The sequence below is a fragment of the Cryptotermes secundus genome, unplaced genomic scaffold (genome assembly GCF_002891405.2).
Source record: "Cryptotermes secundus unplaced genomic scaffold, Csec_1.0 scaffold262, whole genome shotgun sequence".
In the NCBI taxonomy this organism is placed as follows: domain Eukaryota; kingdom Metazoa; phylum Arthropoda; class Insecta; order Blattodea; family Kalotermitidae; genus Cryptotermes; species Cryptotermes secundus.
In genome coordinates, this window is record NW_019739214.1 from 817765 (window position 1) to 832472 (window position 14708).

At 36.9% G+C, this 14708-nt stretch overlaps 1 protein-coding gene across 4 annotated transcripts in view; it reads left to right on the forward strand.

Moving 5' to 3' along the window:
* The window catches only part of LOC111871683 (dual specificity tyrosine-phosphorylation-regulated kinase 4), a 559052-nt gene extending 545427 nt beyond the window's left edge, over positions 1-13625 (forward strand). For all 4 annotated transcript variants that reach the window (XM_033754350.1, XM_033754351.1, XM_023864948.2 and 1 more), the window contains 6 exons: positions 984-1136; positions 2887-3025; positions 3992-4163; positions 5690-5833; positions 5925-6054; positions 10681-13625. In XM_033754350.1, the coding sequence (XP_033610241.1) occupies positions 984-1136; positions 2887-3025; positions 3992-4163; positions 5690-5833; positions 5925-6054; positions 10681-11095 (1153 nt within the window). In that variant the 3' untranslated portion in view covers positions 11096-13625. The remainder of the gene's footprint in view (positions 1-983; positions 1137-2886; positions 3026-3991; positions 4164-5689; positions 5834-5924; positions 6055-10680) is intronic.
* The last annotated feature ends 1083 nt before the right edge of the window (positions 13626-14708 follow it).

A 14708-nucleotide genomic window follows, 5' to 3' on the forward strand; every position in this document is an offset into this window, starting at 1 on the left:
TTAACAAAGAAATTGAAATGAAACACCTAGAAGTGGCCTGTAGCCTAGTGATCAGAGATCCTGTCTACAAACCCAGAGGTCCCAGGCTTGATTCCCAGCACTGCCAGATTTTCTGAGAAGTAGCGGCTCTGGGTCCACTCAGCCTCGTGAGGATAATTGAGAAGCTACTTCAAGGAAATAGCGGCTCCGGTCTAGAAAACCGAGATTAATGGCCGTGGGGATTCATTGTGCTGACCACGCAACAGCCTCTATTTGCTAAAATTGGCACTAACTTCGCCGACAAGCGGCGGCCGATCTGTTGATATAGTTCACTTGCAGACTACAGGCCACAGAGTTTGCTTTTTTTTTTTTTTTGGAACAAAGAAATATCCATTGTTCAGCAAAAAGATACCAAGAATCTGGAGACAAGTGGCTCTTACTGATATTGTTACTATTAAGCACTTTATACAGTAATCAACGTATTTTCTGAAGGACTCTATTTTCTATGATATAAAACCACTTAAATTCAGCCAACATTTTGTGGAAGGTTGTTGCCTTCATCTTCAGGGTTGAAGAGCAAGCCAAGCAAGGGCTTGCTTGCTGACTGCTTCATGCTGGTTTCCTGCTTGGCATATACGTTTGAAACCTGAAGATGGAGCCAGTATATTCCACTGAAGCATCAGTTGAGTTGTAAATGACTGTATGGTGTCTGATTTTCAATTTTTGGTGGGTTCACATAGAAATTCTCTTGGACTTTTGTTTTTGATTGCTTGCATGAGAAAATCCACCTGTGACCACTTTCTAGCAAGTGACATGCTGCATCCTGTTTTTAGACAAAAGGATGGTAAAACTGATCCTCAAGAAAATTCATCTAGATAGATTAGAACACCATGTATGTAGCATATACACTCAAAAATCCATTAGAAAGGTGACATTATAGATAAATAATAGAAAGTAAGTGGTTATAATCTTAAACTGGTGTTAAAATATTATTTTTTTTACAGGAATAAGAAGAGATTTCATCATCAAGCACTTATTGAAGTCAGGATCTTGGACCATCTTCGCAAGAAGGATAAAGATGGCTCTCATAATATCATTCACATGTTAGGATACTTCTACTTCAGAAATCATCTCTGCATAAGCTTTGAGCTCATGAGGTGAGGTGATACTTAAAATTCATATTAGAGTTGCTGAAAATAGTAAATGAAAATGTGACTACAAATGTAGCTTTCAGTAAAATCCCTAATCATTTAATTAAACAGAGCAAAGTCTACATAGACACATATCAAAATTCTGGATACTAACATATTTTCAAACTTATCTTCATTTTATGGGAGATTTGGGGCATGCAGTAGCATAGTTGGTTGAGGCACTATGCTGCAAGCCTGAAGGCCACGGGTTCAAGTCCCAGTGAGGTCATTGGATTTTTTCAATTGACCTAATTCTTCCAGCCATTCTATGGCCCTGGGGTCGACTCAGCCTCTAACAGAAATGAGTACCAGGAATATTTTTGGGGGTAAAGGGTGGCCACCACATAAGGCTGACAACCTCACTGCCATCTGTGAGCCAGTTGTCCAGAAAATGTGGGAACCTCAACATCTCACAACCCTATGGGCCTCCACTACCTGTAACAGGGATAGCTTTACTTTACGTTTATGGGAGATTTTTATAATGAGGTTCTATAAAAGAGCATTGTTTATTTAGTTTAAATTAGCATTTCTGAAAAGAGCCAGGATAGCACAGTTAGAGGGTTCAGAGTTTGAGTCCTGGTATGGGGCAAGATTTTTCTCCTCTCCATGTCATCCAGACTGGTTCTGGGGCCCACCTAGCCTCCTATCCATTTGGTACCAGGGGCTCTTCCCCTGCAGTAAAGCCGCTGGAACATGAAGCTGACCACTCACCTCCAACTAGTGCCAAGTCAAGAATACATAGATCTCTTCATACTCTCCCCCATATGCCTTCATAGCATAGTGCTTAATGAAGCACAGAGATAACTTTACCTTTTATCTTTTTTATAATATTAAAAATCTGTGTTCTTGGACCGAATATTTACACAGACTGTCAAATTTTATCATATGGCATAAAGTTAAAATATTTCAGAAACTTGAGAAATTATCTCAATTTTTGTGTAAAATTTTGCTTCTTCTGACTCCCATATTCACTCTAGGCAGGGGTGGTAATTATAATTTTGCGTCTACATTAACATACAACAAAGTATGAGTATTGTCTGTCACAAGTCATATTGAATATGAAAGCAGCAGTTGGTTATTTGCCATAGCAACAACTTACAAAGAATGATAAAATACAACACCAGGTGTCTCATCCGCAATATGAGTTCAGTACTAATTCAGTTTACAATGTATAATACTGATTTTGTGATTAACTGATAAATAAATGTTATTGTGATCCTGGAAAGAAAGTTTTCAAGCATATATGATTTATGTGTCATATATCAATTAATGTTTCCTGATGTGACTCTTTTATGTAAAGAAAACTGTGCACTTCATAATTCTTTTACAAAAGTAATGAATTATCACCACTGTTGCTGCCATGACCCCACCACCACCAATATTTTGTCATCATAGTCAACATTGTCATGACCACTATCATTCTGATATCTGTTGTTGTTATTGTTTACATAATATTTGCCAGAATAATCAATCAGCAGGTATGACAAATTAAAAAACTCCACTTGGGATCCATTTTAAATGGATGGCCACTTTGTGGAATGAAAAGGAATTCCCTAATATTCATTAATAGTTGTTCTAGACAGCAAAGCTGTAGAATGTATCATGTCAACACTCTTCTAAACTGTAACCTACAATTTAATATCTAATAATAAAAGTTTAATGTAGTATATGTTGCTGAAAAATAATGGTTTTATCACCTGTATTTGTTATCTTTTAGCCTAAACCTGTATGAGCTGATAAAGAAGAACAATTACCAGGGCTTTAGTCTGAGCTTAATTCGACGGTTTGCCCACTCTCTAGTGCAATGCCTCAAATTACTGCACCGGGAAAACATTATTCACTGTGATCTCAAACCTGTGAGTATGACAGAAGTTATCTCAATTTTCTGACACTCCTCCGTGTTAACTATTTGTAACTAAAACAACATTCCATCTTCATTATTAGACCTAGACCTTTTATTTCACATAATTGAATTTTTTCTTGTGGTTAATTATAATTACTTTGCATCACTATTCCAAACACTATAATTATTTTTTTAAACCTGTAACTTCTTAAGTAACCATGCAAATTTTAAGAGTGGAACTAATGCTCATGCTATGGGATATAGGATTATGATATTTTGCATGTTATTGAGTATTTGAAAAGTACTTGTATGCAAGTTTAATCATACCATTCTTGTTACAAATTGAAAATGGAGACTTACATTCATATATGATATGAGGTTCTCACAGCAATGCTTGTGAGGGGTTCAGTCCTCTTGAATATAATGCAGTGTAGTCCACTGAAAGTCAACCAGTGTTTTGGAGGACCTTGCTGCCTCTATCTATAGGGTTGAAGAGCAAGCCAAACAAGGAATCAGCACGCTGATTATTTCATGCTGGTGTGTTGCTTGGCTTTCTCTTCAACCCTGAAGCTTGAGCTTTGGTTTTCTGTCAACAGACTGCATGTCATTTTATCTCACAAGATATGACTCTTTATAAGCATTGAGTTCTATGACTGAAACTTATGAAAATTAGTATAAAATATTGTATGCCAACAAAGTGTGAACATGTTCACAGTATCTTTTCTCTTTGTCTGTAACTGTCAATATGGTGACAGGAGGAAATTTTTAACGTTTGCTGTCTTCATGCTGAATTCAGGGGCAAAGTTTTATGCTAGCAATGCTGAATTATTGGGTTTGCTGTTTGTTGTTAGTTAGTAGCCATGTCATGTTCATAGTCATGCACGTTTGGTACTAGATATATGGAAATGTCAGTAGATATTATAAAATTACTAGAACTGTAATTTGTTTCCATCATCAAATAAATGTTATCTTGTTACAGGAAAATGTACTCTTGAAACAACGAGGTAGCAGTTCTATCAAAGTCATTGACTTTGGCAGTTCATGTTACTCTCACCAGAGGATGTACACATACATCCAGTCTCGGTTCTATCGATCTCCAGAAGTCATACTTGGTCTACCATATGGGACTGCAATTGATATGTGGAGTCTTGGTAAATAACACTAATTTTCCATATTGTTGTTATGCATGTATGTACACACATGCAGGTGCTTGGAATATGAACATCATATAGCTGTTTTTACTCAAATTTTGAAACACGTTACCTGCAGACATAATCACTCTTTATCATACTATATTTAAATCACCCTGTAGCCCAAATTAAATGACAGAATTTAATTACAACTGTGTCTCCTCTTAAAGTATGTAAATCTCTTCAACAATATTAATGATAATAATACAGAATGAAATATATGGAAACAGAACATAGATCACAAGATTGAAAACATTTCATTTGTGTTGTCATGTGTTAGTGACTTGACACAGGTTCTGGATTCGTAATTGGATTTATTGTACACACTGCAACTACAAGTACCTATAGCAGTTTCACTAATTCACACAATCTACAAATAACTACAACACACACACTAAGTCTTTTCAGTTTATCTTTACTAGTCACTGCTAGGTTATGGCTCCCAACAATGTAGATTCCTCAGCTTCCATATTCACATCCTTCTTGGCTGGTGACTGTCTCACAGCTACCTCATTGCCCCAGCTTTCAACTCTCAACTAATTAACTAACTTTTGTCCTATTGGTTCTTGTTACGTAGCCTCAGGCCACACCACATAGCAAATACTGTCTCCAATGATGTCTTTGGGTGTTGAGTGCATATCCATGTTTACCTAGCTGTTGCCATGCAACAGACCCTGTAATCATGTCACAATATGAGTCACAATATGATCTGTTACATGCAGGAGATGATGAGTTTTCAAGTGATAAAACTTAAATAATCACGCTGGACGGTGTTGTTTTTGTCTTTGTAATATGCTAAGATATTAGTAAATACTATATGTAGCACACTACCTGAGTCAAGAAGGCAAAAGAATGAAAAATACTATTTGATTAGTATGTTACAAATATCCCCAGTTGCAAAATTAGTTTGATCATCATTAAATTGACATCTCATAATACAGTAAACTCTTAGTACAGTGGACTGGGGCAGGGGGTCTGTTATCACTGATGTCTTCTATAACCAACTGAAAGGGTGTTCACTGAAGTACACCAAAGCATACACAGCCAATACATGCAATAAACACACAATGTGATTATATAATGGTTTTTATATTGGGGTTCATTTTTGTTTTAAATAGTTCTGTAACTACAAAACCTTGTTACTGCCTTAACATCTCTAAAAATTCACATTTGTATGCAGTCACATTTTATACATTATATCTGAAATCCATTACATGTGGGTCAATTTTAATGAGGGTTTACTGTATAAATTTTTTTGAGAAGTGTTTTATCATAATAAATTCTTTGAGTCCTAAGTGAATTACTTTGTTTCTAATGTGATCCAGCTGAAAATATACTGTGTATTCCTTGAGCTTTCTAGAGAAATTTAAACTATTTATAAAAATAAGGTTCTGAAGAGGTATGCTGAAATGATATGAAAAGAACAAAACAGATTAAACTACGGAATTATTTCAATGTTTTTAACTTAAAGCATTTGTGTTATACAGGATGCATTCTGGCTGAGCTCTACACAGGTTACCCTTTATTTCCGGGAGAGAATGAGGTGGAGCAGCTGGCTTGCATCATGGAAGTCCTTGGAGCTCCACCTGAGGATGTCATTATGAATGCCTCAAGAAGAAGGCTCTTCTTTGGTGCATATCCTATTCTTTTGTTACCAGAAAAATATGCAGTGCTTAAGGAAATGTTGAGAACATAAACAGATAAATATTTATTCCTTTTCAGATTCTAAAGACAACCCTAGGTGTATTACTAATAGTAAAGGTAGGAAGAGAAAACCCGGATCCAAAGACTTAGGCACCACAGTACGATGCAATGATACACTGTTTGTGGACTTCATATCGAAATGCCTGGAGTGAGTATGAGATTTGAATAAAATACACAGTTGGAAATAATATGGTCTTGATAATATCTGGAGTTGGGATACCTCAGTCAGTATAGCAATGGGCTATCGGTCGGATGGCACAGGTTCAATTCCCGGCAGTGCAACATTTTTTTCTTCTCCACAGCATTCAGACTGACTCTTGAGACCCATCCTGCCTCCTAATCAATGGGTACCGGGATTCTTTTCCCAGGGGGTAAACTAGAGGGGTGAATAGGTGACCACTCACCTCCATCTAGTCCTGAGGTCAAGAAATGTGGAGCTATACCTCCACTCCCCTGTATGTCTTCACGGCATAGTGCTTAACTAATTAAGCACGGGGACAATGTTAGCTTTCTTTTTTTAGTCTTGATAATTTCTATAATTACAGAGCCCTCCATTTGTTCTTTTCTGATGACTGGAAAGGAAAGAATTAACAACACAAGTTAAATATATTTCCCACGTTGTTGTAGGAAGATCTGCAGTTAAATTATGAATATATAAGTTTAAAAGGTATATTGCTTTCCTTTTCAGCATATAAAATTATAACATTTTGGACATATAGGCCTACAATAGGTCTCTTCTTGGAACTATCTATGCACTGATTAATTAGCTATATCTAAATCTAGAACACGGAGAATTAATTTAAAGACACGTAAAAAAAAAAAGTAAAGCTATCCCTGTACCAGGCCGTGAAGGCCCATATTGTTGTGAGATGTTCAGGGTCCCACATTAGCTAGACAGTCGGCTCAAAGAAGGTGGTAAGGTTGTCAGCCTTACACACCGGCCGCGCTTTACTCCCCAGGAAAATTATTTAATTAATTCCTGGTACTCATTTCTGTTAGAGGCTGAGTGAACCCCAGGGCCATAGTGCGGCTGGAGAGATTAGGTCAATTGAAAAAAAAATCCAATGACCTCATCAGGACTTGATCCCATGACCTTCCGGCTTCTAGCATAGCCCCTCAAGCAACTACACTACCGCGTGCCCCCAATTTAAAGACACGTATGATTATTTATAGTTGTCTATGCTCTTAATTGTCCTCATGTACATGGTGCAATCCAAAAGTTCCCGAAATATATTAATAAAAACTATTACATCTTACCTAGATCTTATTCTGCACCATCACCTTCAAAGTAGTCCCCTTGGGAGCGCATACACCGATCCCAGCGCCTCTGCCACTTTTCAAATGCATCCTGGAAGTCTTTCTTTGTTAGGGTGTTTAGTACCATCTGTGTTTCCGCTTGAATTTCCTCAACTGTATCAAATCTTTGCCCCTTCAACTTCATTTTCATCTTGGGGAAGAGAAAGAAGTCGCATGGAGATAAGTCTGGTGAGTACTGTGGGTGGGGAACAACTGCCATCTTGTTTTTAGCCAAGAATTGGTGCACAATGTAAGCCGTATGCGGTCGTGCGTTGTCATGGTGGAGTACCCAGCCGTTCGTGCGCCACTTCTCTGGACGTTTTCTCCTCATGTCCTCCCTCAAACGCCTTAGAACATCGCGATAGAACTCTTTATTGACTGTCTGACCAGGAAGGACGAACTCCTTATGAACAATCTCGTCAATATAAAAGAAACAGATCAACATGGACTTAATGTTGCTCTTGACTTGTCGATCTCTTTTTGGCTGAGGTGAAGAAGGGCTCTTCCATTGCAATGATTGCTGCTTACTTTCAGGATTGTAGCCATAAACCCAACTTTCGTCATCATGACCTTTGAAAGAAAGATAGGATCCTCTTGAAGCTGTTGTTGAAGTTCCCTGCAGACTTCCAAGCGATGCTGCTTCTGTTCATTTTGCAACAGTCGTGGCACAAACTTCGCCGCAGTCCTCCTCATGTTCAGTTCTTCTGACAAAATTCGTTGACATGTACCATAACTTAGTCCCAAGGTGTTACAGAGGTCTTAGATGGTCAGTCTACAATCTTGCAGAATCAGATCCCTAACTTTCGCGACATTTTATGGTGTGGTGCCAGTTGACGGCCGTCCCGAACGATCATCGTCAGTCGATGTTCGGCCATTTCTGAAATGCTTAGATCAGTCGTAAGTTTGTGTCTAACCTAAACTGTTGTCAACAAAAGCTTGCTTCAACATTTGGTGCATTTCTGCGGCAGTTTTTCCAAGTTTAAAACAAAATTTTATAGAGACGCGCTGCTCTCTCAGGTCAGCCATCGCAAAACCGCAAACTCACAGAAGCACAACAATGGAAATACGTTCACCAATAATAAACCCAATCATTCAACTCGACGCTGCTTGCCACACTGATTCAAGAAGGATGTGTGAGGAGACGCCTAGTGGTATTTGAACGTACTCCTAACCATTCGTGCGCAAAATTAAAATTTTGGAAACTTTTGGATTGCCCCACCTACATTACTTTGTTGTTCTAAAAGTGTAATTTTATATAAACACTGGTGTGCAGAAAAATCTGCACTGAAATTTGAGGAAAATTTTGTTAGTTATGGTAGTTCTTACATTTAATATATTTAAGTTCTTGTATGCAATAAACATTGTTTCTGTGGCCTTCAGAATGTGTTTCATTACTATGAGTACTATGAAAATATACTCACTGTCAACATGGTCCCAGTACTTTCTTCATGGGGAAAAGAATTGGAAAGGAAATTTACTTCAGTTTGGACCCATGCATGAAACAGCAAAGCTAACACTTTGTCCAAGTTTTCCTACCTGAAATAAAGGTCTGTAATTATCCTTTCACATTATTAGTGTGTGAGATATAGTATGATGGAGAGATGGATACTGTGAATTAGATAATGCCATAGAATCAAAACATAATAGACAATTTGACAGGCTTATTGATACAGGGAGATCGAAAAGTCGTGCACATTACACTAAGCAATTATATTTTGCTGGTTTAATGCACAAACTACAAGACATACAGCACTTACTATTAATGTTTATAACCTTACATCTTAGAAATGCAAAACCAAATCATGTCTTTACAACATATGCTCAAAATGGCTACCCTGTTGAGCAATGCATGCGTGAGCTCTTTTTACCATGTTTGAGGCCATTTTGTGGAGCACCTGTAAACTGATGCTGTTAATCGCTGTTGTAATGCTCCTCTTGCTGTCATCCAGTGTGTGCAGATTATTTTTATAGACAATTCCTCTTGAGGTACCCCCAAAGGAAAAAATCTGCATGTGACAAATCAGGTGAACGTGGGGGCCACAATCCTTTCAAAATGAGACAGTCACTAAAAACTCGCACAAGAACTGCATGGTTTCATTAGATGCGTGACATGTGGCACTGTCATGCTGCAACCAACACTCATGTTCATCAACCTCAAGAAGCGCAATAAACTGTGTAATGATGTCTTGGTACACCGGACTGTTCACTGTTGTTTCGAAGAAAATTGGGCTCACTATTCAACGTGATACAGCACACCACACTCAAATTCTCTGACAGTGCAAGGGCTTTTCATGTAACATGTGGATTTTCAGATGACCAAATCCTATTGTTTTGACTGTTCACATAGCCACTAAGGTGAAACCACGCTTCGTCAGTGAAGAATACCCAATCAGACTCTTCAATTCCATGAAAACTCGTTCTTGGGAAAAGACATGTCTGTCATGCAATAAACAAAGCTCCACTGCAGACGTCGTATGACCAATACACGACAGATAGCATTTCTACTCTTTGTTAATACTCCTACAGTACCATCTAGCCATACATCTGCAATACAATTATTACAACTTTCAGTTTGATGTGCACGACTTTTCGATCTCCCTGTAGTATTAAGTAATCCCCCAGATATTAACCATGTCAATTCAATGTTCATTAAAGACCTCCATTATCATATTTAATCATCATCAGTTTAGGCAGCATAGCTCACTTTTTATCTCCATAACAGAATGTATATGTTGCCACATTTGTCCAGAATCCATCTAAATAATCATTTGAATGATAAATGGCATCATTATTTATTACACAGGATTAACAAAGAGTGACAGTAGGCCAAATAAAATTAATTGCCCCTTTTCACTTCCCTTCATATGATGAGCACTGAAAAATGAATACAGAATTTTAGTTGGAAAACCTGAAGGTAAGAGACCTTGGAGCACCCAGTCATGGGTGGAATAATACTGAAATGAATCTTACAGAATAGGATATAAAGGGGTATTTATTTAGCCAGGTTCAGAACACTGTCAGTTTAAAACATTTCCCTACAAATTTGCTCTTACATTGTTTGGTTACATTTTGAACAATTAGTTCAAATCTCTAACGTAGAGAATTAAAAATTAAAAAATAATACACTTCTTTGAAATTATGCTGTATTCTATTTCCTTCTCCAGGCTCATAAACTGCCAGAGTGCCAATGCATAAGATATTTCTCATGAATCAGGTATCATCTTAAGCTAAAAGTATGCAAAAATTAAATTAAAATTTCATCAGATTTTGAGGACAGAACTTTGTGTGAATATGCACATCTGACAAAAGCGAACGTGGGAAAAAGCAAGACATAGGGTCCATGAAAAGCTGATGATTCCCTTTGTCAACCATGATCCTCATCAGTTTATTTTAAGTCAGCTGTCCTTCGGATGTGTGGAACGTAAAACTGTAATGGTCATCTGTAAATTATTCACTGTGCATCTTTATCATTTTAAAGGTGGGATGCTAAGAAACGCCTCACCCCTGAAGACGCTTTGCACCATGAATGGCTTCAATCATCTTCCTCAACACAGCAGCAAGAGCTGAGGCGGTCTCCATCAGAAGTGGCCAGTAGTCACCAGCAACCACAGCAGCAGCCTCGGCGAGTACCTGAAGGAGAGTCCTCAGCTGCAACCCAGCAGCAATACTCACTTTATCGGCTGTACAGAGGCAAGAAGTGTGCATCCAAACTACTCTCTGCAAATGATACCCATCAAACAGAGTCAGGTGAAGGTGCTTCTACCAATGGGACTGCCAGGGCCAAGTTAAATGAAGTTGGAAGCAGTCGTACGAATGCAGCTCTTGGTGAATTGTTAGCCACACTTGACCCCAACCTTGATGATTCAGGGACGTTCCTACCTCCAATTCTGTGAATCAAGAGAACGACCTAGTCTGGTCTACTACTGTGTACTCAGAACATGGCCTAATTTGGTCATCTCCATACAACGGTAAGAGTGAACCAATTTTTTGGCCAATAAAAGCTACTGTAAACCAAAAGTGTGTCCTAGCCCAGTCAATTGTGATACAAGACTCTAGCCAGTGTGTTGGTATAAACTTTATTTTTGTGCCTCCTACTTTTTTAAGTTCATGGTATGATTTTAACCTTATCTTGTGTGATACTCATTGAGTCTTTCATAAGGCCAATATATTAGTATTTTATTATACCTTTTGTAACTCTATAATCTGTAACAAGATCATGACCTAACTTAGCCTAATAACATATGGAGCAATGCAAATACAGTGCTTTGCTTCTTATATTTTTCTCTCGTCCAGGAGACAAGCCTGACCTCGAATATTAAGTTACTCATTTTGGTGCATTTCATCAGTGTCTCCATACTTCCAGTCATATATTCATAACAGATCAGTACTTAAGTATATCTCATTTTTGTAGGTGTTTTTTGACTGAATACTCAGAACTTGAGAAATTATGATTGTATCTGTACAAACATATGATACTCAAGTTTAAAGGCCTATATAATTATGTATATCACCATTATTAACCTTCCTGGACCAATAACGCAGCACATGATACTGTCTCAAGTGTCACCATGGATAATAAAATGAAACCAGTTTGATCTATGTCGTACATAAAATGACTAATCAATGTGTGTTAAACTGATTGAAGTGAAACAATACAATTAAATTTTGCTTTTTGCATCCAGAGAAATGAACATGTCTTCAATCAGAATATAGCTACATCTGTGTATATTCTGGTACCAATTCATTCTGATGTTTATTTTCTTCCCTTAGTGCAGTATAGTCCACAATGTACAACTATGGTCTGGTTCCAAATATGACAGGAAAAATAGACAGAATTATACACTTTAGAAAGATTCACGCTCTGTTTTAGGACCGTTTCCTAACAATTTTACTCCACATTATGACATTATTAATATTCAACCAGAAAATCTAGTAAACCACCAAGGAGATTGAGTGCACAAAAAGTGTAGAAAACTGACGTGCAATTCCTTTTGTGACATCTATGAGAAAGAATATGTAAATAATTTCAATGATATTCAGGAAAGTGAAATAAGGTACATTAATATGGCAAAACCTACAACGAGCTAGTGTCATCAGTTATCATCATCTTCATTAATTACTGAAACACAGTCATCTAGACAATCACTTTCAGAGATATTTCATAGAAATTTAATCAAGCATTAGAAGTGTCAAACTATAGTTTCAGTGAAACAAAAGTCAGATTTTTAATTTCTGTGTAACTTTTTGTATCTTTAATGTCATCATCAACAAATGCTGGTGCAGAGGCATGGAAACCATATTGAGTTTCTTCTCCATAGTTATAATCAACAGGTTATTAAACAATCCTTACTGAAGCTACAGACATGATGGTATCTTTATCAGATATATAAAATTATCCACAAACTTCATTTGCCAAATCTGGAAGTTGTTCATGCTTGTAGTTCAAATCATAGAAGAGTTTAGAGGTGTTTTTTTATTGCTGTCATATTTTTCATGACATAATGAATGCCAAATTTTGTGTCAATTTTTCTCAGTTCTGTATATGGGTATATATATAAACAACAGAATGTTGCAACCTCAAAAGGTCTCTCTAAATCCTATACCATAATGACATGTTTAATATTATCAGCAGTTAGTGACTTTTGATTCTAGTAGATATTGTTAATCTAGTCATCTGATAATTAAATAATTTCAAATGTACTGAATTCTATGTGTTTCATGTTATTTATCTTATTATGAATTTGCATTTTCAATTACTGTGGAGATGATATATGTAATAAATGGCAAAACTTACATGTTGCTATCAACTTAGATACTGAACTAATGTGTTCAGATTTAAATGCCTGCAATGAAACCTGATATGTGGAGGATGAATCCAATATGGTATCTGTGGGACATCATTATAAGACATTATGCCACATATCCTTTAGTACATTAACTTTTTCTTGCTAGTGACTCTGAAGAATGTGGTGAAACTTGAGAGTATTGAGACATAATTATCCTCCAGATAGATAACCACTACTCTGTTTTAGCTACATGTTATGTAAGTTTACCAATAGTCTGTGTTTTTCCTACCTGCCAAATGACATGGATGGATTTGTGACAATATTACCAGCAAAATAACTCACATTATAATCCAACAAATACTTAATGAGACTCTGGAATGAATGTAACATTGCACGAATGTTTAATAACTGGTAAATGAATTACTGAATTTTCTTATTCTTTTACCTTTTTTGTCATCTAGGCACTGTTTTTACCATCCTGGCCAGGATGTGAACCTGGGACCATATAATCTAGCTGAGTCTCAATTACATCAACTAAGATATTTATGGCAGGCCACATTATATATCTTATGTCTTATAACTTTGAATTAAATAAAAAAGAAAGTGAAATTTACTATGTAAATAAATAAAACCTTAAGTGGAAATCTATTCATAGTGATTTTTCTTTAGTTTTACCTACTTATACCCAGATGGCAAGGAGAAAACATTTATTAGCAGACAAAGTCCAGTCAACTTGTTTCCAAATGTTCACTCTACAAGGATAGCTAAATATGTGTGCATAAAGTTGCAGCTCTAGTACTAACTGGGTTCCGACCGTCTTCCACACACTAGTGGTTGAAATCTCCCAAGCTCATGATTCATTCCCTTTCAACACAATAAAAGTTTCCCATGAAATAAATATCATACAGTTAACAACTCAATGTCAGAAAACATAAAATTTACTTCTGCATGTCCATGGCTTCTTCCCTAAGACTTGTAACTTGATATTTTAAGATTTAATTTACTTCCAAGAAGCATGGAAAATTTCACTTGCCTATCAAAATTTTCAAATGGCATATGAACTTGTAACTGACAAACAGCCTGAGAAACTATTATATTTCCATGCAAGTGCTACTCTCTCTTCATAAACCAGAGCAGCAATTGCATGTTCTGACTGTTAAAGTGTGTATTCAACATAGTAGGGGACAAAATGTTTATCCCTGCCATATTATCTGCATCCATCTGCCACTTAAAACAAACTGAAAACAGTATTATGGGCCAACCTCTCTTCCACCTTTCTCCCTCCAATAACCAAAGCAAAGCTCCCACCACCATCACCCTCTTGCTCCCACTTGTCAGTGCTGCTCTACAAAGATGCTATATATACACTACATATATGAAGTAACTGTTGAATTTGCAATAAACAGGAAGTTTATGGAGAGGGAACAATGAATCGTTAAGCATTTTCAAAATGGTAAGGAAGCTGTTGCAGACAGTGTCAAATTTGGTCATCCAACAGCTTAAAAATTGACTGCAATATTGAGAAATAATCACTGACTGTTCGGGAAGCAGCACAACTGACAATGAATAAAGAAACTGTAATATTAATTTTGACCAAGAAACAAAAATTCCAAAGTCTCCAAGACTGAACAAAAAAAAACATGAAGGTCCAGAATCTAATACATTCTGATTTGTTTTCTTAGCATCAAAGGAACTATCCATTATGAATTTGTTCCTCTAC